The 26,671-nt window shown below is 41.7% G+C and overlaps 1 protein-coding gene across 2 annotated transcripts in view; it reads right to left on the minus strand.

The window, feature by feature from the left end:
• Positions 1-25,716, minus strand: part of gpc5c (glypican 5c) — a 94,073-nt gene extending 68,357 nt beyond the window's left edge. For both annotated transcript variants that reach the window (XM_041056015.1, XM_041056014.1), the window contains exons 1-3: positions 25,261-25,716; positions 16,449-16,610; positions 2,088-2,791 (exon numbers count right to left, since the gene is read on the minus strand). In XM_041056015.1, the coding sequence (XP_040911949.1) occupies positions 2,088-2,791; positions 16,449-16,610; positions 25,261-25,438 (1,044 nt within the window). In that variant the 5' untranslated portion in view covers positions 25,439-25,716. The remainder of the gene's footprint in view (positions 1-2,087; positions 2,792-16,448; positions 16,611-25,260) is intronic.
• Between the last annotated feature and the right edge of the window lie 955 nt (positions 25,717-26,671).

Raw genomic sequence — 26,671 nt, forward strand, 5'->3', positions numbered from 1 at the left:
CATGTTTAAGCCCATTAACTACAAATTACTTACATTTTATGTTACTGCCAACCATTTTCCACCAGAATCACATGTTAAATGTATTTTTCCACCTTCCAGGCAAACATTCGTCTCAGTACATTCTGGTACACTATGAAAATCAACTTGCACAGAGTACTGAAACTTGCTATAGAGACAGACAGATGCCATAGAAGGTCTGTCCAGTTCGGAAATAGACCCACGAGAAAACACGAAACATATTACCAGCTGAATCAAATGACTAAGACCTCTTAATGCAATCATGCATATTATAGTTGGCAAAGCAGTGAATTTTACAGTAGGTGCATCATCTGAACATTTGATTTTAAAAATCACAGTAAAATAATACAAATGCTGAGAGTAAAAAAAATATTTAACAGGAACTTTCAGCAGAGGGAAGAAATGTTATTTCTTTTTCTTGCATAGTTATCACTGGCCATTGAAAATAACTGACAATAGTTCACTGGAGGGATTGCGACTGTACTTTAAACCAAACAAAATGGCCAAGAATTTTAATCCACCAACAGCTTGCCCATTATGGCCACTATAGTGTCGTGTTATAGTTCCAGTCCAGTTCTGGGAACAGTTCCAGTGTAGACTTGTCCACAAGTGGTCCCATTAAAGATATTAGAGACCAACTGTACTCCACACAACCTTTCAACATCTGAAGCATTGTTCTTCCCTTCTATGGTCCTATATTTAACACAGTGGATATCACAGAAAGCTATTGTCCAACTGAGTGTCTCAAGGTCTTGACAGGATATGAATCATAAAAACGCATATCTGTACCCGTTCTAATGAGATGAAGAGAGGTAAGGATGAATATGAAAGACACACAGACTTGGAGCATAAACAGAAATAACAGAGACTGTTCCCAGAACCCAGCCATGTATTATGTAAAGGGGACCAGGAAAGGTTGTGGAAGCACACTGTCCAGAACTCTCCAACTCATGTTCAGGGGATACATTTATAATTCCTCTATTCATTAATTTAAATCAGTGAATACACACACCGGGTTGACAACCATGCCTGAAATTTAGAAGAGGGAGGGAGATGCAATAGGACGGTTTAGTTGACATGTTAGAGAGAATTTAGTTTTGTTCCTCTTCATGTACATAAATCTCTGCTAATCACCTTCTGCTCCTCGGGTGTATGACTCATGTTACCTTCCACCCACATGCATGCCTCTGCCTTTTAATCTTGATACAAAAAAGTAGGGTATTGCTCAAAAGAGGAAAATAAAGATCACAGTGTTCTGTATTTATGGGCAAAGCTGATTTTATATGGTAAATGACTGACATGCAAACAGAGCCACGAATCAGTATAACATCTGTGTGATGTGTATTATATATTACTTTGTATGAAGGGATATGTGTAAGATTAGGAAACAGTTAGGAGCTTTAGTTTTAAAGCCACAGTGCAGCACTTCTATGTTTTCTAACCATAACGATGGCTGACAACATAAGAGTACAAATCTAAGATAAACTGTTCTGTAGATTTAACAGCACTATTCAGTTTTCAGTTTGAAGAACTCTTTGGCAGTCATTCATGAAACTGTCCACATTCTATGAACATCCAACTTATAACCACATATAGTATACGGCATATGGTAGTACTCAGAGGATGCAAGTGCACCCAGTTTTCATTATATCCCCTACTTTGCTCATTTTCATCAGTTAATGATGAATTTATATATTTCTTTACAGGAAGAATCTAAACAAGAACAGTGATTTTTAGCTGCCTTGCCATTTTGGAAAATTACTCCTTTCTAGCCTCAAGTCAGCCCCCATTTCTTTGGAGGAGGCTAAAATTTTTGTAGTATAAACATTATTTTTCTCTGAATAGTTTCAATACTGTGCAAACATTAATGTAGTGTGCAGGGTTCTTTGTTGCTCTGGTGGAAAAAAAGAACTCATAACCCACAAGCAGCCTGCAAAATCTTTCCAATCAATACATTGAGCATTGCCAAGGTATATGTATAAAACAAAGACGTTAAACAGAAACGTTTGGGGGGTTTTCTGCACGAGCCATTAAAGCTGCTGATCTATGTTTCTCCAGTGTGTACTCACTGTGGCGGTGATGAGTGGACCATGGAACTGTGCGTAGAGCAAGGCCTCATTAACGTGCCCTCTGACCCCCAGAAGGGCTAGTTCCAGGCTGTGGTGCCCGGCCGTGGCGTGGGTTAGTTGCTCCAATAAACTGGTATACCTCCTCCAAGGCTGATCCAGCTCTGACACGCTGGCCAGGCAGCCTCGCATTACATTAAGACAGTAGCCCACGCAGGGCTTGATCAGCGTCAGGCCTCTGCAGTGGGAGCAGTACACCATCTTCACAAGGCCCTTCACACACTCTTTGCTCAGGCTGACATGTTCGGTGGCATTCATCACCTCCACACCCTCCTCCAGGGCCAGGCCCAGTTGTCGCCCAGCTCCTAATGCCCCAGCGAGCTCCTGAGCCATAACAGCAGGATGAGTCCCAAAAGGGTTGACATCCTGCCTGATCATTCGGAGACAGTCAACCATTTCACTGCCCACCATCATGCTGCTTTCGATACCTGGATTGATGAGCCGTGTGTAGACGAGTGGGAAGAGGTTGTTAAAAAATTGGTGAACCGCTGCCTCCACAGAAACGTTAGCCCCTCGGAGGTAGAGGGAGAGTGAGGAGAAGAGTTGATTTACGTCTGGCAGGGCATGGCGGGACAGGGATGAGTAGGTTCCCTCCAACAGAGAGCTCAGGTGGCCCTGAGAAAAGGATAGTAGGTACTGGAACATATCTGCAAGGTAAGCAGAAGAGAAACATAGAGATAAGAGATAGAGAGAAAGACAAATATTGATTTCAGTCATTTTATAAAATCACTGGCATTATCTAAAAGCCCTCCATGAAATGGGTAAGGCATTCAAAATGCAAACACATTTCCAAACCTTGGCTCCCAACCAGCTAAACTTGGCTTGTGTCTATCAGTAAGTTGGGCTGAGAAACCAGTGTCAAGTTTCCCTATAACGCAGTTGGACATCACTGTGTATGAAGTCATCACCCCAATAAGTATGTCTTAAGGAGACAGAGAGAGAAAGCAAGAGAGAGACTTGAATATGCTGCTGATACAAACACCAACCGCAATCACTTCTCATTTTCTGTGGCAAACCATCACAAATAAATGCCTAACCCTAACCTTGACTCTGCACTAAACCTAATTCTAACCTTAACCCTAAAACCAAGTCTAAACCCTCCAACAGCCCTTTGAAGTTGTGAGGGCCGACCAAAATGTCCTCACAAGGATAGTTTTAAACCAAAATTTGTTCACACAACAAAGACATGTACACACACACTTTCACACAGACACATGAGAAACAGTTGAGTCATCCACTTCTTATGTCATTTCTTGGTGAGCAAGTGAAGCTGTAAAGCAATCAATGATGTCAGTGCAGAGGCTGATTAGTGCCAATGAAGTGCCACTTCTTGCTAAGCAAGGTACTGGAACAGAGCAGAAAGACTAAATGACAGAGGATAGGCAATAAAATTTAGAAAAACAGCTTGACTCTCTTCCCTGTTCATTTTCTGTCCTTTCTTTGCACCCTGACCCCCCCCGGACCAACATGCCACACAGTGCTCTCCACCAGCATCATCAAGACACCAAATGAGGGAATATTTTTTTTTGGAAGAATGGTGTTTCATTGATCCAGTAAAGTCTGAAGACATATAGAATCAATGCCAAGGTGTACTGAAGCTGTTTTTTCCTTTAATTTGTCACCTGTCTGTTGTAAATATTAATTTTAAAATGACCGTAGAGCAAGAGAAAAATGGTCATTTTTGCTAATTGCCACACGGGCTCTAATGTTTACTATGGAGCCAACTCATCCTCTTATCCCACCCTCTCTCTTTTATTACCCGTGCACATAATCCCATAACCCTCTGGCCTGTTCTCCTTCTCAGTAACCCTCCACACATTCCCCCCCAGTGTGCAACTGTGTGGCACTGGATGTACATGTATGTGCGTGCATGTCTGTGTGTTAGTTTGTATATGCGTGTCCTGGACACAACACTCTTCTCTGGGGTGTGATGTCAGCTTAAAAGCATGCCAGGACATGAAGGAGCAGTAGCAACTGTACAGAAATTGAGACAGGAGAAGGAGGGTGCCAACACACATGCCCCAGCTACGACCACATACACACGCACACATGCACACACATACATAAAAATTAATGAACTAAACATAAACCCACAGGGTACGACAAACATGTTATTAACAATGTACTGTGGGCTTAAGTTTTTAAAAAATAACAGTCTTGATGTTAACACAAATTCATTCACAGGAGTATCCTTCCCAAAGCGAATCCATTTCAGCACAATGATCGTTACCAAATGAGTGTATGTGTATTTGTGTGTGTGCCTGTGTGTATCCAGCCCCTCCCTACTCACAGACAGAAGGATAACAACAGTCATGTCCTCCTCAACAGCTGCACTAATATGACCGCTGTCTGTGACACACAGGGACTCCCCACCGGACAGTAAAAGGCACAACGCATTTGTAATGCAAGAGAAAACACTATCGTCATGTTCCGAACAGCTCCTGCACACAAAACATTTAAAGATGTAGCCTATTAAACAGGGTTTGAAGAGCGTGACTGCGTGTGACAGAAATAAAGCAGACAGACATGAGATGTAATGGTCTGTTAGGGATTATTACTGCAAAGCACAGGGTGACGAGTTGTGGTCTGACAGTCGGCTGAAAGCCGTCCAGAGATGTCCAGCTAACGACAGACCAGCAAGAGCAACAACATGAGAAACCCCAAAAGAAAGGGAATGAGCAAAAATTGCATTAGACTGGCAGAGAAGTTGTAAAGTTGGAGTCTCAGTTCTACTGCAGTGTCTCCTAAGCCGATGGGGCTGCTGAACTGGTACCAGTATGAGGTCTGCCTGCTTGCTTATACCAGTCAGTCCACAAGGCTCAACAGCCACAAGACATCAAGGTACATCTTGTGGTGTAAATACACCACAAGATGTACCCACAGGCTTGGATTAGACAGCATTACATAATGTTATTATAAAATTATCATGTTCAGAAATTCCACGGGTTAATCTTACACTCTGTGAGGTGTGGTGGGGGCAAAAACAAAACTATCTACATATCAAGGTGTGTAGATGGAAGAATCAATCAAGGTCTCTCCAAAAGATGAGATGTGAAAATTTAAGGAAAATCTTCGACTTCTTAAGAGTTCCATGACTGGATACACATCTTTCTGAGGGTTTATGACATGATCATTAAATCTCTAAGACATTCTGTACTTGTTTAAAAAAAAAAATTAGTTTTATGTGCCAAGAGAGTGACATAGAGAGACCATGAAAGAGGAAAAAAAGGGGAAGAGAGAGTGGGAGACTGCCAGGAAAAATGGAATAAAAAGAATCGACTGAACTTTTAAACAAGGAAAAACAACTACTGTACAAGTGGACTCCACCTTGTGAACATGCTCTGACATCTGGATTCATTTGGCCCCTGGGTTCGGAGCACTTCCCTGTCTCTCCATGGCTGTTATTTCAAACATGTCCTTCGCTGGATATACAGAGGTAGGACAAGATTCCACCTTTCTTCCTCTCCACACTTCCTCTGACAAACAAGAAACTGGATCTCATGATTCATTCATTTTCTACAACAGCTATTTTCTGTTCTCTATCAAGTTCTCTCCCACACAGGGATCCAGTTGCTCATTCTACGATAAATCAAGCACAATCATTGTGGGTTTCTCTGCACTTTCCAGTACTGGGAAACAGGGTGAGAACAAAAAAACAAGAAACCAAAGAGAGAGTACTTTTTGTGTCCTAACTACCATTGCATGATAGTCAAGTGGGTTTGATTGTTCTGTCTGACCACTGTGTCTGAATCTGGATTTGACCACACTCCATTGAGACACACAGTCGTGGGTGGCTATCATTACCATGTCACAGTCTCCCATCAGTAAGCCTCTTGGGAAATGAAGTCTGGCTGGATTGAGGCTATTTTGCATGAAGCAATTATCTTTAATTTGCAAGGAGGCCCAAAAAACACTGAAATTCTAAACACATAATTCAAGCTAACTATACAGGAATAAATGAACGGGCCTGCTTTGACTGTGGCCCTGTGGGGCTAATCTTATGTGCTCTCTGCTCGGAATAAACAAGGTATTAAATGGACAAAAAAGCAGTGGTGGCAATGCAGAGGAGGCATTTGTCCTGCAGTGGCTTAAAGTGAGTTGCATTTATGACTCTGAGATGGGACATAATACCATATTTTTCCACCAATGCTGTGCCAAGGCCACTTTCTGTGATCACAGGGTTTTAATCATAAGAAGCTATTTCTACTTCACATTCTGCATGGCAACACAGTGTTTTACTGGTACAATTAAAGCAAAAGTGTCACCATGGCGAAGCTGCCACAATAACCGAGTCAAAATAAGCACAGTGGCGGCTCTGTGATTTAAGTCACAAATATAATGTTCCTTGCCTTTGATATCAAGTGGTCTCTGATTTCTAAGCCACTTCCACACTGAGCAAGATGCGTGTGTGTGTTTCAATGAGCAGTATTATCACAGCATGACAAGGTAACTGAGGCCATGGCATCAAAGCTGGGTGGCCAAAACTCAGCACAGACACGTTGGCACCGGACAGTCAGCACTGACCAACATGGTACGTGTGTACAAAGGTTAGACAAAATGATTATTCTGTATTATCATTACTAGCAGTTCTAGTAGAAGTAGTCATAGTTGCACCTATATGTAGCATTTCTCTAAGTCTAAGTCTAAGAATGCAGCATTTCTGAAATCCACCATCCTTTGGTCATGATTAACCAGAACCAGCTATGCCAATACAGTGTAAAACAGGAAACACTCACTCTTTTATTCTTTACTTTAGCTTTTAACAAAAAGGAATCATAGTCAATCTTGTGTGAACTGCGCTGACATTTACTAAAGTAAAATTCAGGACACGTATTTTATCTGCTTAGATAAAGGCGTGTCATCAGAAAGGTGTTCTATCACTAAAATAGCAAATTATTAATACTGATTTCAGGTATAGAGTTTGTCTATAACAAAAGGTGTGTAAACTGTGAAAATACACAGTGATGCAAAATGCTCTGTAAAGAAGCTTTAAGGTCTTGAGTTCTTAATTTTATGTGCATATAAATATTTTGATTGAAAAAATGGTAAATTAATGCCGTGGGGACCAACAGCTTTCCCCATCCCAAACCAGTTGTGCAGCTCTGGCTTATAACTGTCTCTGTGTCAAAAGTGAGACTGCATCTTTGAATGAGTGCAAGCATGAGTGCACATATGTGAGTATTTTTAAACATGTGCATGAAGGCCTGTAGAGGTGGGTGTGCACATGTGCGTATGCTCACATTTGCTTGGGGGATGCGGTAATATTGTGATAATGAGGTAGGAGACACTGTTCTCATACCATAGAGCTGTGGACCATTCCTATCTTGGCAATCAGTCCTGACTGGACCTGACCAACCGTCTTCTCAGGCAAAGCATTTTAATCCTACCAGAGGCTTGGGTTTCAGACAGGTCACCACTTAGATATGTGACATAGTGACACGTGTGTAGATTACATATCCTTGTTTTAATTAGTAGAAGCGCTGTACATAGGGCCATCTCCCACTCAGCACTGGTCATCTTAGGTTACAGAGGAGAGCTGCAATGTCATGCACTCTCCCAGCCTCTAACCTTTCAGCAAACAGTTTAATGGTAATAAACTATTAATAAGTCAGTGAATCAATCTGTTGATTCATCGTACTTGTGTGGCAAAATCACAAGTCAAAAGTCTAAAGTGGGAGAATGACTCATCCATCAGACAACAGGCGGAGACACGCTGCTCATGCAAATTTGACCTGTAAGAAGTGGAAAGGTGCACAAAAACACTGACTCGACAATCCACAATCTAAGAAAAGCCACACATTCAATCACAAATGTGCATGAACATATTCCAGCAAACCGTAATGTGCTCGTCTTATCCTATCAGGAGGCTAACAGGTGGGATAATTAGCCTGAGAGGGTGGACAGGAGGAGGAGGAGGTGGTGGGGGAGGATGGGGAGGAGAGGGGGGGTAGAAAGCTCCTCATCTCTCCATCAGCATTCCAGTAATTAAAAAGGCAGCCCGGCTATATCAAAACTCTGAAACATAAACAATTCCACAGATGCCAGGGACATTCGGGGTGCAGTGTGCTTTAATGTAGTGGTGGTGGAGGACATTTAAAAAGGGGGTGGGAGGGTGAGGGGGGATCACTGATCTCTGTGGGGAAACATAATCGAAGGCAGGGGAATGAGCAGACGAGAGAAGGACGGGGACAGAAGAAACGAGAACAGGGGCAGTGGGTGAGGGGCTAAGTAGAGAGCAGGGGAGGGAAGGAAGGTTGTTCAAATGGCTAATACCATAAAGGGGAGATGTGGAGGGCAAGCCTGGGGGACAGGCTGTTGACAGGCTGATGGACAGCACCTCTGGTCCCAAGCATTAAGGGGGCCACAGGTCTATGGTGACCCCCCATTTCTCTTTTGTTTATTGGTACATAAATCACAGTGTTTCCTTTGATATGGTGTAGTCCTAAGGGCTGGCTCAGTGTCATACACAAAAAAGTACTGGCACCCACTGACAGCTACTTAAAACTATATTCAAATGTGTGCCAGCTGCATAAGTAGGAATGACTTCCGACTCTTGAATACAGCACAAGCAGCCTTACTACTGCTGATACATTTTTACCCTAGAGATTCAGTTGTGAAGCATTGTTTAGATCAAGAGATTGGAGAAAAGAAGAACATGTACGTCCAAAAAAACACTCAACTGCTGGAAGAAAGAATTATAAGAAAAACAAAATTATATGCAACAGCAAATCAGCTGCCAGTGGCTTTGTACTTTACAAATAAGAACATTAAGAAGTGAATCTGAAAGACTTGGGGCATTTTTTTTCCAGAACATGTCTTTATTGATGACTGCGCGGTTTTGTGATAAACAAAAAAAAAAAGGCCAAGTTGTCAAGTTAATGATCCATAACATTAAGTAGAAACTGATGATGACTAGAGACGACCGGAGAAAGGGACTGTGCTCCAGATTTTCACGAAAAAGGAAAGGAAGCATTTAGGCTAACATAAGATTAACATCAAACAGACCCTTGAACGGAGTCTGAGGTGTGAAAGGAATCCAAGATGAAAGGGAATTTAATGAAGAATTTTCCACTTTCTTAGCAGGTGTGGCCCCTGTTTTCATTTTTCAGCTTTAGCATAGAGAGGGTCACTTATACTTATATTGTTTCAATTATGGGGCAAAAACACGCTTTGATTAGGCCTAAGCCTTTATGCCCATGCCATTCAAAACAACAGAAAAACGCTTCGATCTGTTTTGTGGGTTGAAATAAATCAAAGGAAAATACTAGAGAATCAAGATAAATATAGAAATGTTTGTGAAGGACAAATTCCATCATATTACTGAAACCAAATGAAGTATTAAGAGTTTGCCAGTGATAGATTGTGTTGTGGTTGATTTAAGAGCAGATCCATGTAAACCCTCTGTTCATTTTGGCAGACAGCACAGCAGATATCATAATCCATCATGGATCAAAAAAAAAAAACAGGACACGTCTGGGCAGGGTAAGAACAACAATCTGTCTATCCATTTCCCTCATTTATTGCACATCCTCCTCTGGAATACAGCGAATGAAAGACTGGAGGATTAGCGAATAAACTCTACCATGGGGACAACTTAACAGCGTTCTAGGAGCCACAGAGGCGAGGAGGAAGAAGAAGAAGAAGAAGAGGAAGAGGAGGACTGTCCAACACAGGGTGTAATGAGGAAAGCGAGTCGACTTCAATAGCAGAGTGATGAAATGAGCTGGTAGTGAAAGATGGGTGGAAGATGGCCAATTCCAACCAACTCTGAGCTGAAGCAACAGCATGAGTCACAACAGGGAGACATGTATATTGCGATGCTCATCCACTTATGCATTAAAAGCACATATTGAGCACACACCCTGATCTCCCACAGGCCTCGGGTGGAAGCGGCTCTCCCTCGCAGGCACGCATGTCTGGCCAATTTGCGATGTTCAACCCCTCTTTCCCTCATGCTATGTCTCACCAATGCTCCATTATTTCTCGCAGCATGACGTTATTTTGGCCAAAATCCACCACATCTCCTTTCATTAAACTGAGTAAAAGGTAGACAAAATCTCACCGAAAAGATAACTAGTCTGGCAAAATTGTAGGTTTTCAGATATTTTCCATAAAGAATACTGACTGACAGCTGCTATACAATCACACGTGTGCACACACAGATCTTTATCTCAGACTCTTTGGCCACACACACCCACACACACACACACACACACATTTCATGGCTTTTGGGATCAGTCTCGGAAGGACGGGTGCAGCAGAGTCAGACAGGACACAGGAAAAGGCCAGGCTGGACCAATCAGCAGCAGTAGAGTACAAATCCCATCAGCCAGCCAGACAGATTGTGTTCCAGAAAAGCCAAATTCTCTTGGACAGAGAACAAGCCCCAGGAGATGTGACTTTGTCTGATTACCAAGAATCTTCCTGGACATCAAGCTTATTGTCTTCACACAATAGCAGTAAGACTGATGAAGATTAGTCTATACCAAGAATGTTTGACAGGGCTGGCTGAAAGACAGTCAGAAATAGTATTTGTGAAGTTGTGTCAGAAAATCATTCTGGGTGAGAAGAGATCATGTTGGCTAGAAATAAAGGGCAGTTTATCTTAGTTTCATTTCATACTAGTATGTCAAATTATGGCGGTGGAGCCTGGCAGCAAGCTAATCTACACAGGCCTCATATTTGTTTAGGCACTAGATGTAATATCGGGGAGCATGGATGGTTGATGAGGAATACTGGGGCTTCTGGGGAGCAGAATAACAACGATTAAGTGAAATGAAGGGAGACTTTTGGGGTGAAGAAAAAGATGGCGAAGAATTTCAGCGTTTATGGTTTCATTCTGTGCGAGCGCATATTTGGCAGCTGGGTTATCTCTGAGACATGAGGGATCCTTGCAGAGCACATGCCAGCAAGCAAGCTGTTGGCATAGTGCCCGCCTAGACCCAACATGCTCTTGTTAAGGAACCACTGCTGACAAAGCATGGACCACAGACCGAGAGACACCCAGGAAGAAAGACGAAGTGAGCAGCGGGGAGCTGTGACTCTTCAGGGTAAAACCAGCTGAATCAACCTCCTTTAACACAGACATACACATCAATACATGCACCTGATAGAGCCATATTAAAACACACCTGTGCACACTTTCACTGAAATTCTGCTTTCACCCTCAGCCCTTCCTCCGTCTCTTTTTTCTCTCCTCACTTTCCAGGCCCAACTCCCCTCTCCTCTGCGTTCTCACACATTCATGCTGAGGTGAGAGGGCCAAATGAAAAGCAGAGGTAATTAGGGAAGCTTTGAGTGTGACTTTATGACTGTGAGAGGCTTTGAGCTTTTCCCTCCCTCCTCCCTCCTTTGCTTTGTTCTTTCCCCCTTTTCCCCAGTGAGCGTGAGTCCCGCGAAGTCGGAGGGAAACGCATCCTGCCCGTATGTGTCATGTCTACTAAGGGACTAAAAAGGCGTAGTTAAAACACAAACATGCTTAGGACACACACATACACACACATACACACTCAAATACGCAATGTATCTGCTCCACTATTAGGTCCATAAACACATTTCCCCTCCACCCTGTATGATTAAATAAGACGTGTAGGGATAGATTCCGGATATCCTCCCCCTAATTTGAGCATGAGCTCATGGTGCAGTGCAATGTCATCCTCTGTCCAAGCATCAGCCTCTAGAGCAATAACCCTGTCGGTCAAAACATCTGTGGAGAAAAATACATGAAGGCATGAGAGAGGGGAAAAAAAAAAAAAACAATGATGTGAAAGAGGACAGGCTAAAAAGATCACAGGCAAAATGAGCTAGAGAACTTCCAGACAATGCAGAGAGATTGCAATATAGATAGAAGGACTCGTGTCTGATGAAAGAATCAGGATAGGACACAACAGCCAAGTGATTCATCATCCCTATCAATTGCACACACAGGCAGACATGTGCCCACACAAACTGCGAACACAAATACATATAACTCATTGCTATTTAATAAACGAGACAGTTGCCTTTACACAGGCTGTGTCTGAGTGCGCCACCCAGGACGATCTTGACAGTCAAAGTGAAGAAATCAAGGAACTTTCAACTGTTTAATCTGTGATGGCTCATAAACAGTAAGGCTTCAGGCTAAGGTATCATTGGCTGTCAGTCTATACCTTGAGGGGGAATGCAGACACACTGGGGGGGGGGGGGGGGGGGGGTTGTGGTACGAAGAGCAACACACATGGAGAATTCACTCTACTGTCTAAACAGGCAATCACTGAGACTCCAAATTCCCAAGGGGCAGAGAGACAATTACAGTGGGTTGAATTCAACCACCTGCGAGAGCCTAGGGAGACAAACAGTCACAGGGGGAAATACACCAAGCAGCCACACAGTCTGTGTTTCTTATTTCTTGTCCTGACTTAACCAATTCTCACTTCTCAGAGTCCTCTTTTTCTTTTTCCTTTTTACTCTGTCATCTACAGCAAAGGCCCTCAAGTATCCCTTTGTCTCAGGCTGTAGTTTTGTTCACTTGGTCTCTCGCATACACTCATGCGCACGCTGTCTCCCAGGACAGGGGGGTCTGGAGAGTTCTTGGATGATGAGACAAGGATCAGCTAATTATGTCGCCTCAATGAGGAAAGGCACCGTCCTTGCCATGGCCTCTTTCTCTGTCTAACGCTCTCTCTCTCTTTCTCAAATGTAGTCCTTGTCCCTTCACTTAAGGGCACCTAAAGTTTTAAATGTAATGCACTTCCATTGATGATAGAGTGCTATCTAGGGCAGGAGAATACATTTCTCTGAAAAAAGCATTTGTCAGCTCGTGTGAAGACAACTTGAGCCTTGAGATGGTCATGGTGACATGCAAGGGTGGTAAATACTGTACATACTCACGTCTTTGCTACACATATATACATACACCCACAATGATCAAGGAGTGCATTACAGTACACTTAAATGCCAGCATTACAAACACACACATAAATACACACACACACCTAAATAGACACGTGCACACACACACACACAAGCCCATTGAAGGTGTGTCAGACCATGAAGACCGGCCAAAATGTCCTCACTTTCCCAAAATGTCCTCAGTCAGTCATGTCTATAACTCAAACTTGTTCTCACAAAGATAGAAGTACAAGTACACAAACACACACACAAACACACACACACACACTTACCAATGCACACAAACACAGATGTCATGGCCTTTAGCTGTGGGCCAGGTCCCCCACATATCGGTGACACTAGTGATCAAAAGTGTCAGCATTTTCTTGGCATCTGCTTCCCAGCAGTGTGACTATATACCCAGATAGTTACACTCTTGCTCATCATATCCACCTGTTGATCACACACAGACACACACACACACTGGATTGCCTGCACAACAATTTGTCGACAGGAGATTGCTGCATATTGGAATGAATAAGTAAGGCTCCAAGCCAGTGATTCTACCATTGAACTATAACATAGGAAAAGTGACATACAAACTTATTCTAGAGGCCAATCCATCTGTTCAACTTTCCTTCAGCCAATCAGGAGGCCAAGGAAAGGTGTCCAGCCAGTGAGATTACTCCAGATCTGATTGGGTAGAGCAGGCTGACAGGCCAAAGCCCTTGATGGCAGCTTTAAGCTTGCCCAGCTTAGACTGGCCAGGCTTAGACTGGGCTCTGTCGTTGACACCTACCCACCATCAGGCCTCAACACTCATTACCTATCAACAATGGCATGGATTAGGAGAGCCTGCCTCTTTGTGTGTTGGGGGTGAGAGAGGAGACCAGTGGCCTGGGTGTACCTCTGAGTATGTTTTGAGAAAGTTGAATGGTAGGAGGAGGTACTAAGGAGGAAGGAGGCTGTTACATAAAAAGATGTAACCTGCCTGCGGGATTTAGGGCTTGGCAGTCACAGGGTAACAGAGGACAGGAGTAGCTTGAGAAGCCCCAACAGATTATTGGTTCTGTTTCACTAAAAGGCTTTGTTATTACAGTCTACAATTGAACCTGTTCCCTTATATCAATAAAGTGTCGGAAACACCGATGGAAAAAAAAAAAAACCCTCTCAGCATTTATAAATGTGGTCTGTGTTTAAGGGGTCATACTCATGACATGACAACTCCCACTCATGACAAAGCACAGTAGGGCCTTTAGGGCTGTCAAAACAAAGGAAGGCCAATGAAAACACACTCACGCACACATGCAGACACACACTCACACTTTCTAATGGGCACATCCTTTTGACTAAACCTTAGCAATCAGTAGGAGGGATTTTGAGTTAAAACAACAAAAGCTACAATGTAAAAAGAGAACATACACACACATTTGACTTGTCGTTGTAAGATTTATGATGTGACTTGAATGGTGATATATGTGCATACGTAATGATGGAAAGCTGTACAGAAAATAGCAGCCACATCATGAAAGAATGACCAAATAAAAACAACAGATCAACAGCACAGGGTTTTTAGCCTGGAGACAACTGCCTCAGCGGTGAACTGCGTGTGGTGTAGTTGGATAGATACAGAACAAACAAACAAAAAGGGGCAGAAGAAGAAAGCTACCCACAAGCAATTTTCCACCATCCAGCGTGTGAATAACAGTACCAATGGTATCAGCCAAAATCATATTCTCATTACTTCATATGGTATATGAGCCACTTGCTACTTCACATTCCACTCAAGGCACTCAGACAGCGCAGAGACTGTCCTTAGATGGCCTTGCAAATTGAGGGCTAGTGACATCATCATTTTCGGCACCACCATACTCCAGTTTCTATTGTTATTCCATTGTTATTTTCCATCTTGGCCTTTTCTGGACATGTGGAACACCTGATCTTCATTCTCCAGACAGGGTCAGACATGAGGTAAGAAGGGAAAGATCTTAATGATGATGAAAAGGATGAATACCAGGAACACTATTCAAACATGGTTACTTCTAATCATGTATCCTGCTTGTGAATCAGCTGTATGTGGGGCTTATCTCCAGCACTATGTGAACACCTACACTGTATTTATCATGTTTGAAGGGACTGGAGTTTCATATGTTGGTTCTGTTATAGCATGAGGAACATTGTGTGACATTAATATATCCCGTCCATATGACATTTACAAGTTAAAAAACGACAACAGTAATTTCCATGGGAACAAGGTCTGAAAATAATAAATTCACCATGACTGTTCCCAAACAGATCACTCTTTATTACACCATTTGCTCATATATGATATGACTTTTCCATATTGGACACCAAGACCAGTAGTGTTCTTACATCCATCATAAAATAAAACTTGGCCAACATGGTGTCTAAGCAGCCCATTGTCTTATAAAACTAATTGCATGGTACTGAAATTCCTGTAACACTAAAAACATCCAAAGCATGTCTCCAGCATTGTGGGATTGTGCAGGAGGTTTTGGGGAGGAAAAACTTGGTTTGTTTCGGAAATTTTTAAATTTAAATGACAGTGCAATTACTAGAGGAAGAGGGAGGACAAGCTTGGGCGACTAGTGCACTGCTTGATTCAGATGGGTGTAGCTCAAAGCCCACTGGCAGGCAAGACCTAGCCAAAGCAGGCTTTGTATCTACAGAAGAGCTTTGCTTTTCCGGAGCTCAAGACATCTGAACTGACCAGGCTACCAAAGCATCACAACCGAAAAACAAACAAACAAAAATAATTACCCCGCGCATATTATTTTACCCTCCAAAAATACTGTAATTTCTTCAGGGGTTCCAGTAATTGTTTTGCTGTCTTGAGAGCAGGATCAGATAATGACAAAGCAGACCATCTTCCACCAAACACTAGAGGCTGAAAAAGGCCTCTATATCCTCTTTTCCCGTCTAACCTCAGTGATCCTTCTCCACAGTTCTCTTGCTGCCAAACCCACAGAAGAAAGGAAGAGGAGGGGGGGGGAGTAAAGCCATGCCCATTTTGTGAGTTGCACACTTGCCTGCACACCAGCTACCATGGCCCTGGGGAACTGAGTAAAAACATTTTTCACCAAATACTGGACAAATAAATATTCTTTGCAAGCAAAAAACAAACACAAAGTTATTTTGTTTTTATTGCTCAATTTACATTCAAATAAGGGGTATAAAGTTCAGTTTCAGGTGAGCAAGGAACTGGGTCAAGTTTTCAAACTAAATACTTTGCAGAAAGTTAGGATTCTGGGGCATCGGTCTCATGCTGTGGGAGGTACAGTATGTACCAGATAGCTATATGACAACTCATCAACCACTGAATCCCAACATCTCTTTCCCTTCCATCAACAACAACCCAGTGTTTCAGGCCAAACCCATCCAACCCCAGCTTGGCCCCTTTGTCCCAGCTCTTACCCTGGAAGGCATCCGAGTGGCCGGAGATGAGGTGCTCAAGCTCGTAGCTGTAGGAGTGAATGTTGTGGAGGCTTTCTCGTTTTACAGCCAACTGGTAGCTCTCCTCCATTTTCCGGGTGCAGCAGGATGGACCCTGGTGCTTACAAATCAACAGATCCACATCTAGGAAAGAAATAAACAAATGTTTTTGGTTTTTTTTTTTTATTAATTTGTTATCTTTTTTCTATTTTCATGTAAGTGGTTACACATTAAGAAGAATATCACAGGAAATGGCAATGCAGAGGCACTGAAGTATCACAAATTGGATGATTTTGGATGATAACTTCAAACTTAACTACAAATTAGAACACAGAATTTATGCATATACATACATCACTAAATATATATATTAGATAGATACAGATAGAGATATAAATATAGATACTGATAGATATATATGATATATGATTCTACACTGTGCTGTGCAACTATGTGTGAATATATGCGTAGTGTCCTGAGTATGCACATAGATAGACAGGCCATAACTGCACTGCGAGACAGAAGAGGCACCATGGGAGGGTGAGAAAGTAGACCAAGAATTCGTCCACGTTTCCTGCTATAAATACTGTCTCTGCTAAATATATAAATATCTTTGATTCATACAATTGCACATGTCGTCAAGACATACATTTGCACATATGTATGTACACTGTATGTCCCATACAAACACAAAAATACATGCATGCACGTATATTTTGCAATGTGAACATGCAAATCTTGCTGTCAATCACACACATGCATATGCGTGCGCACACACACAATACGGTAATTTGTGTGAAATTCCCTCTTGAACTACACTGTCTTTAGCCATAATGCTGCAGTTCATAACGACCGCATAAAGGCAGTGACCTAACTGCAAATACGATCCAAAGAACAGCTCAATCAGGCACAATTACATCAGCTGAAATAGAGCCCACCCCGTCCTGCCAGTGTCACCTGCTTCGCACCATCGCTGCATATATAAACACAGTCATGACATCACTGAGACTGCTAACGATTAGCATGAGGTATTAAAACTCTCCTTTCCCACACATTTCCCTGCACAAATTCACATGTACAGGGGCATTTCCATAACATACAAGTCTGATATGATAACTCATTTTCCAGGGGGAAGGGCTGGATGGGGTGGCTGAAGGCAGGTGTTGTAACCAGAGCCTAAAGCATGGCCTTAGGACAGACCGCAAGACCAGTGCCTCACTGTCCAAATCCCTCCATGAAACACAATAGGGTTGCATTCTCAATCCCTCTTTCCCTTTCTGCTCCCTCTCTCCCATTTGCCTGGCATATCCTAGTGAGGCCTGGGTGTCTCTTAATTACCCAGCGAGGCTCCATTTGTTCCCATCCCAGAGCCAGACGAGTGAAGTCATAACTGGCTGTCCTGCCCCTTCCAGCTCATTATCTCCATCTCTCCAGCAGTTCGCTTTTTTTTATGTCAACACTGCTTCTGCAAAGTCCTATCCTAATTTATTTTACACTAATACCACTCTCTTAAGTACCTCCACCATCAAAGTATAAAGTTTTCCAATAACCAGTTTTAACAAAAATACAACACTTCACTTTTGCTTTGAGCTCATGTTTGCTACTTTCTCACATACTTTGGACATTTACTGATCTTTATTTATCTATAGCTAAATAAATCAGGGCCCATATTAATGACATTTCCCAATGCAGGACAAGTCTAGGTCACAAAGACACATTAACAAGCAAATGTTTTGCTGACGGTTCTGCTCCACCTTTGGTTTAATGTCATGACACCCACCTTTTGAAATGGCTCTCTCAGGATGAAAGTATTTCGGTAAGAGCGGAGCTCACCTACGCCCACGTCACCAACTAACAGAAGATATCTTCAAACACTGGATATTTCCACTACTTTTTACTGGGCAAGCACAACTATGCAGAACTGACTGGCTAAGACATTGGTGGTCTGGGGGTGGAATAGCATGCAACAACAAACCATGAATGCCCTTTATAGAAGCTTTATTGTCCAACAAAGCATCTAGCTTTTTTTCTAACACAATCTACTTTTGTCAATCTCTCAAAAAATATCAGTGTCTACACACAGGTGGGACCCCGCCATCATCGATACTTTTAACAAAATGATTCATGAAACGTGTTACCTGTAACAACAAACTTATCAACAGTATTATATATACAGAATATAAAATATAAAACTCTAGCTAGATATTTTAGTGCCCTTTCTAAAAACTGTCTGTAGCAAAGCAAAATCTGGAAAGCAAGCCTTATGAGAAAGGTGTCCCTCTTATCAAATATTTATTGACAGTTGACATATGACATATTGTTTTAGTTGTGTTTCAGGGTTGTCATTCCACCATATTTGGTGTCTGTCCTCTCTCCTCTTCTGTCCCTGACCCTGTTCACTTCACTGGCTGGCTCTCTCTCTCCTTTGTGTTTGTGTGTTATCTGTGATATGAAACTAATATCCAGGGACTCACAGTGAAATCCAGCCTGGGCTCTCCGTCCCTTGCGAGTAGCTGCATGGAGTAAGTGATACTCAGAAATACTTTGGCTGTTAAAGCCACCACAGCAGTCAGGACAGGCTGACTGTGTCACGAATATACCAGGCCACTTTCTGGAATCATTAGAAGCCATGTCACTACTTGCATGTCCAACAGCAAACAAACTGCTGAGTCTGCCATTATTTATCTTTGAAAATATTTTACATACAGTATATTTATAAACAGCATTTCAGTGCTTGGTGCCTGAAGGGTAAACTAAAATATGTATTGAGGACTCGGGGCAGCAGTCTTCCAAGGACTTTCTGAGTCATTTAAGTCTATAATGTAGGGCATACAGTATCTATTAATATCTGACTGCCTTTCTTTTGAGTAATGTGTATTGTTTAACCATATGTCAGTATACAGCCAACAGACCACAGACCTATAAAGGACACTTTACCCTTGAACTTCTTCATTTTACCTTGTTTAATCAAATAAAAGCACTGGATGTAATGGGATTTGTAAAGGCTGTTTAAAGCCAATATAAAAAGAAATATCTACAGATTTTCAACCTCTTCTGGTCAAAATTTAGTAGGCACCTGTGGTAGCAGTAACAGTCTTGAACATCTGGACACTTTACTTTTTCTCCATTAGTCTTTGCAAAAATACTCAAGCTCTGTCAAACCACTTGGGGACCATGACTCAACAGCAAATTTCAAGTCCTGCCTCAAATGTTCGATGGGATGGATTTGGAATGTCTCTGCCTTGACCGCAAAAGGCTATCAATGATGTTTTTAAGCCATTCCTGCATAGGTTTGATGTGTTCACTTGCTGGAAAATGAGCCAAGACGTAACATAAGACAGCTAAAAGAGTTCTGAAGAGGTAACAAACAGTCCCCACATTGTAGGTACACTAATTAAAAGATAAACAATGTCTAATGTTTAAAGATCATAAGAATAAATTAATTCAACTGGCAAGTTAAAAGTTGAAACTAACCAGCTATGATTCTAATGAACATTTGCAGAATACAAGGAATAGCAAATGCAACTTGTTGGCCTGCAACATGACGTACAGCATTTGCTTTGGTAATTTTAATTTGTTTTACAAATTTCAAAGTTTCTCGTTCATTGTAAATTTTGTCTACAAGCTGTAGCCATTCTACTGATTTCAATTAACAACTCTTGGCCTTAATGCAACTCAGTTCAGACTCCAATGAACCAAGAAGACTGAACTCTACTCCCTCTTTTGTAATTAGTGCCCACTGTGTATGCTACTCATTCTGCCTGGCTAAACCTTAACACGCTTTGCTCTCCAGACTGGATGTCAACTCTGAATCCTAATTCCCTTAATCGTCCTCAGGTGACAAATACCTCTGGAGTAATTTGCCATATTAAAGCCATGACTCAGGGGTCTTGACTTGTTACTCTCAATCCCTTCAGCAACACTTCAGTGCCCCTCATTGCACAAGTCAAAACTCTTGAGTGGAGAAACTCTACCAGTGTATAACTGACATGCTAACTCACATGCCATTCTCAATATGTGGTACTACAGTAGAAGAACTGAATACAGCATACTGCTGAGAAAATGGTTATGTTATTACAACCCCTTTCAAACACACGTGCATAAACTCCTCCACTTTCAAAATGATTTATATGCAGCCCACATCTCCTCAATATGGTATGGAAATCTTGTTTTGATTTTGAATGCGATGATGACTGGGAGGGTTGCAGTTTCCTGATGCTGCTGTTTTGATATTTTTCTGAGAACAAGAATAACTTTGTTAGAAAGCAGGCAATTAATGCAGTTACCCATCTCCTGCCTCAGGAAGCCTGCTCCCTTTGAAGCTCCCAGATCCACTGAACATACAGGATATTTACTCTATACAGATTTTCTGAGCTTTGGATGGACCACGTTGAATAAAAACACAACTCAAAGGGTCTTTGCTGCACACCTGAATTTTTGGACAACCTCGAAGCTCAACTGGAATGTTTAGCTTTAAAAGCTGGAACTGCCCACAGTGATTGGCACAGAGTCCAAAGCCACGCCAGAGGGCAGAGGTTGGACAGACAGATCTTAAAGAGAAAAGTGGATTGCTAGTAGGCCGATAGATGCACCTCTGATGAAGCAGCATTTTATCAGAGAGGTGCTCAGCCACAGACTGACAGAGTAATTATGCTACCATTTAAGACAATCAAACTCCTTCTCAGAAACCAGCTCTCCTCTCATATAATATTTCTACTCCTAGAGCACAGGTTCATATTTTCTAGATGGTTATATTATTGGAGAGGTAGGTGATATACTTGGCAGTCTACTAAAGTCATAAAATTGCATCTGCCTCTACCACAGTAGCAAGCCAGAAGGGTAAGGTAGCACACAATCAACTGGAACACAAGATAGACTTAGGCTGAAATCCAATAAGAGACGTTGTTTAGAGACAGACTCAGACAGAATAATCAGCTTCAAACTGGGGCAATACTGGTAAGGCTGGACTGTCTGGTGTGGACTGGAGCTAGAGCTTCTGAGGTGCTTGGCAGCTGAACAGTCTATACTGTGTCTTGTTACTTTAAGACATTGTCAGAGATGCTTTTTTTTAACCAGCAATATCTATTTTCAAGTGGCTCCAGTTTTACAAAACGCTCTCAAGATCTAATATGAATTTTATATTAGACTGAAGTAGGTGGTTGAGAGATGGCCAAGAAAAAGAAATGATTCTGTGTGTATGTGGACTAGGTGTGTAGTATGTGTGTGGTATCTCAGTGAGAAAGGCCAAGTAAAAACAGGGACTCAAAATAACCATAGCCAATCAAAGACCATGTTGAGCTTTGAGAGCTTGCCAAGGCTTTTGCCGCTGCAACTGGTTAAGGATGTGGCGACATGTGATAACACACTGTGTTCGCCACTCCCCTGCTATTAACACAATAAGGCACTTTCTCTTTCACTCTAAAATAGCTGTTAATGACTCAGGATATCAGAGAATTGCAGTAGAGTAGCAAGATTTTTTAAAAAAGTGTTCTGTGTGAGGTATGTACACAATCAGATAAGCCCTGCTCAATCAGATAGTTTTAACTGAGCTGTAAAATACGTTGATCTAATCTGAGGACGTTATCCAAGAAGCCAATTGTAGTTGAAGTAGTGAGTCTATGCACAGCACTGCAAGCCGTCTGCTTTCCAAATGATCTATCTCCAAAGGGCTATATCAGCACCCTGTGGTAATCTCAATATGGAGCGTTTGGCTGTGTACCACAGTACCAAAGTGGTCATAACTCTTCAAAATAATCACAGGATAAGCAACTTCATGTCACTGATTATCTAAGTTTCTTTGATGCTGAATCTGGCGTGGAGATAAAGTCACTCTTCATAAATTGTGGCCCAGGAAACAAACAGTTATAAAGCAAATTGTTTAGTATGAAATAATTCAACACAAAGACATATTAGTAAAATGCTCCTTTTAAGGGTCACTCATTGAGAGAGCTTAAGCACACACTTGCAATTGCAAGTGGGCTGTAAAGAATGGCATTTTATAACATTTCTGTTCCCAGATTATTACATTCAGGCAGGACTTTTACTTGTAGTAAAAAAACATTTTTACATTGAGCTATTGCAAAATAATGAGTACTTCTTCCACCACTGCTTGCCAACATGAGATTACAGAGCTCTTTAAAATCACATGGCACAATCACTACTTATTGCACTTCATGCTTTCTTTGAATACTAGAATTAAAGACAAGGAAACAATGCATAAAATATGTGTACCATAAAAGCGCAATTCTTTTTTAGATATGATCATATCCAACTGGCTGGCTCTCAAGTTCCCTGCTGAGACACTCCTGGGTCTTAGTGAGAAATCAGTTCACCACACATGAATGAAACGCGGCACTGTATCCTAAAACAAACATGAGACTCTGAAAAGGGCTGAAGTTTTGCCACTTCAAATTTCAAGACTTGCTTTTGTTGGCATTTGATCTGAGAACTGAAGCAGAGTAGCATAATTGTGTACACACACACATATACACCAAATCTCCCACTCTAACACCCCCTTCCATTGGTCAGCGCTTTGAAGACAAGATTGCGCCTGACCCAAAACAACCTCTCTCGGACAAGTACAAATATAAAGCAAAATAAGATAGAAGGCCAGAATGTACCAGTGAAGCTACAGCAATGTTTGATTAGCTGCAAAGGGAAGGAAAGAAGTGGTGGAGTGTAACTGCACAAAAATGCAGTTCACCACACCTTTTAAACAAACACAAATATTTATATCAATTAATAGTCCAGACCAAGGAGCCACAGTTCGTATCTGGATCACATCAAGACCGTTTTCCAAAATTGTTCTAACTATAGATAGATGGTGTGTCTCATAAATAAAATATCTTAGTGTGGGGTTCCCAGAGGTGGGGAAGGAAAATTCATTAAAAGGAAGGACTATTGCATACCCTCCATACCATACTGTGTGTATGCTTCCGTGTGCTCATTGTCCTGAAAAATGCTCATCAACAGCTGCAACTGCAGACTGAGACAGTCATACAGAGCTTCTGCCAATGCACTGCTGACTGTAAAAGCTTGTCACGCAAGGCTTGATCCACACTGCAGACATCCTCAGAAGACCAAGGTCCTTCCGTTGTCTTTAAGAGCTAACCCTAAACTACTGCTTGCAATGAAACTGACATCCTCTGTTGCTAGTAGTGACACCCTGCTAAACAAACATATCAAGTGGTTTGGATGCACCTCTAGGTATGTTTCCCACTCAGCTATCTATTGCTCTTCTCCCTGTTACAGCATGCAGACTCAGACTGGGTGATACTTGAGCTGCCACCAATCTGCAAGTGACACTGTTGCAGTAAGGAGCGTGGTCTGGAGTCATTTAGATAGTTATACATTGCATATCTACTGGTACCAGTATTCACAAGGAGAATTGGCCCCAAGACATCCCCAAGACTCACAATAAAGGAAAAGAGATATAGAGTAACTAGATTTAAAAGGCTACAAATGTAATGATAATGCCCCCTGAATAGCCTCATTTGTTGAGTTGAAATATAGAAGAAACATGACAATTAGAGAAAAGTGATGAAGTGTGTTACTACGCTTGCAGAATAACTTTCAAGCAAAACTAGCATAGCTGAACCAAAGCCCAAAGCCACTCAAAATGTGTTTTGCCTCCAAAACAGATTTGGCACCAATGTTTATCCTTATAAAATAACTTTTCCTCAGCGTGCAGGAAGAAAGCACATACCACAAAACCTTCAAGGCATTTGAAGATGCTTTGAAGCATTGGCGCTGACAAAAATCTGACAAGAGACAGGAAAAATCTGGCAACCATGACACGGAGATACCAAAGACTCTATAAGCCAGCTGAAGGAGAGCAAGGCCCCAAGTGTATGTATAAGGACTTGCCATCCCAAGTATCTAAAGACATAGGACCAAAAGAGTTGGTGGTGCTGACTTGTGCAAATCAGTCTGCAGATAGCAAATCAATCACAACCCCAATTGTGGACACAATTACCCTCGCCTCTTCATCCACACACATTTAAACCATACTTGTTCTAACTGAAAAACCCTGTCTCAGCAGCTTGTGAATGTGCTGGACAGCTTCTCTGCCAAAAATAAATTTGCAAAATAATTGTTTAATCTCTCCAAACAGACCGCATACGATAAGCAGCTGGGTGGTACGTGAAGCTACAAATTGTGGAGAAAATCTAGAGGGTTTGATGCTTTAAACCCTACAAATCAGACAGAAGAAATGTATTGGCAACTTTAAATGTGTAATATTATATACTAATTTACAGATACAGGTATAGATAGATATGTTTTTGGAAGTAAAGAAAACTCCAGCACGTTCAGACTTCACAATGATGGACAGATATGATTTGATGTTGAAGGACTGACAGACAGGTTAAGACGCACTTCACTTTAAGATTATTTCAGATTTGGTACTGTTCTATATTATTAAGAATACAACACATTATAACCAGTAGCACCCCTATATACACAACATCATAGATATTTTATGGTCAAAACTCTTTAGTCTTTTCAACATGACTAATATTACAAGAGACAACGTGAAGACAGAAAGCAGTCTGTTCTGTCTCTCAGCTTTGCTATTTCTTTCTTCTATCACTTCAGTGAACTTATTTTTGGTTTTAGGTGAGCAGTCAGTGTGTGTGCTGATCCACATGTGGTTCTGACAGGAGCACAGAAACATTTATAAAAGCGTATTCTAAAAACTTCGCAAACGGTCTTTGCTGAATTGAAAATCTATGTTGTATACAACGCGCTTTAGCCAAAGTGCTCTTCGCTAAGGGTGCCAAACCCACAGGCTCACCTGTGCCAGGTGTCTCCGGTACGCGCTGCAGCGGCCCGACCTGCCGCAGCTGGAAAGCGGTCCTCACTTCATGACAGCTGTACGCGTCCACGTCGATCACACTCACCACAAATATGACCGCAGGCAAAATCCAAAAGGATCCGCAAGACTTCACGCGTGGGAATAGTCCTCGGGACATTGCCGCATCTCACACCAGGTATCCTTGTGGATAGCCTACTGTAGCCTGACTGCAAACTGTGTGACAGTGGTGAATATAGACGCTGCTGAAGTACAATGAAGCGACGATGGGTTTAAACATCTGACAAACGTTTCCGTCTGATTTTCACATTATTGGTTGGGGATGAGTGTGAGCGCCTCACAGTAGAGGTTTTTGGGGTCTTCTCTTGGACAGATGAAGAGTGGTGTGGGCTAAAGCCAGTCTGTCCCGCGCTCAATACTTTGCAGTGGTCGACTGTCTGCATGCCTGTTTCCAAAGCCTTGCGCACACTCCCCTCCCTTTCTGTTTACTTCAGCTAAGTGCCCCAACTGAAACTCACTACAATATCCCTATAGGGACTTGCAGCGTCAGTTTCCTTGCGACAGCTTTTTAAATACCTACAACCAAAATAAAAATAGTTTTGGTTTAATGAAACCACGGGAAATTGTTCTTCGTATATTTTACCGAGCCAATAGTATTTGCATCATAAGTGAAAGTTTTGCAGACTTTTTTGTGTCCCTCTGGAAATCTTCTAACTCCAACCTCTTTTTATAGCAAATGTGTGACTTAAAAAAATATATACACACAATTAACCACCATTTGGATTAGGCTGTTTCAATTCCATGGTTCTGATCTACAAGTCAAATTTCACGAAATCTTTACTTTAAATGCTATTTTCAGTGTTTTCTGTAACAGATTCAAATTCCAAGTTTTAAAGTCAGGCTCATACTCACAATCACTGCTACAAGAAAGAGACAATATTAATAATGTGGGCACTATGTTAGGCTACTATCTGTCTCTTTTTCAACAGGATTTGAATTTTGGATTATGAGTGAATGACTTGTAGAATAACAGATGGTGATCTCGTCAAAACGAATACAAATGGACGGAAGGGACACACTAAACAGCACAGGACATTTTATTTAGTTTTCAGAGTAAGGGGATTGAATTGGAACAGATTCTACCTGCATCAGGGAGAATTTCTGGTTTAATATTGCTGGAGTGCACTGAGACCATAGATGTACTTGTTAATTGACTGACATTGCTGCCATCTTCTGGCTAAATCTTTAGAAACAAAGCAACAACAAATTTTTCCAGACTGTTGTTCTTTGCAGGTTATGTAGCTTTCACTTAGTGTTTTTTTTTTTTTTTTTTTACTGTTTAATTACATAATCAAAAAAAGACCAACAGCAATTAAACCAACATAATCCATTC

The sequence above is a fragment of the Toxotes jaculatrix genome, chromosome 14 (assembly GCF_017976425.1).
Source record: "Toxotes jaculatrix isolate fToxJac2 chromosome 14, fToxJac2.pri, whole genome shotgun sequence".
Taxonomy (NCBI): Eukaryota; Metazoa; Chordata; class Actinopteri; family Toxotidae; genus Toxotes; species Toxotes jaculatrix.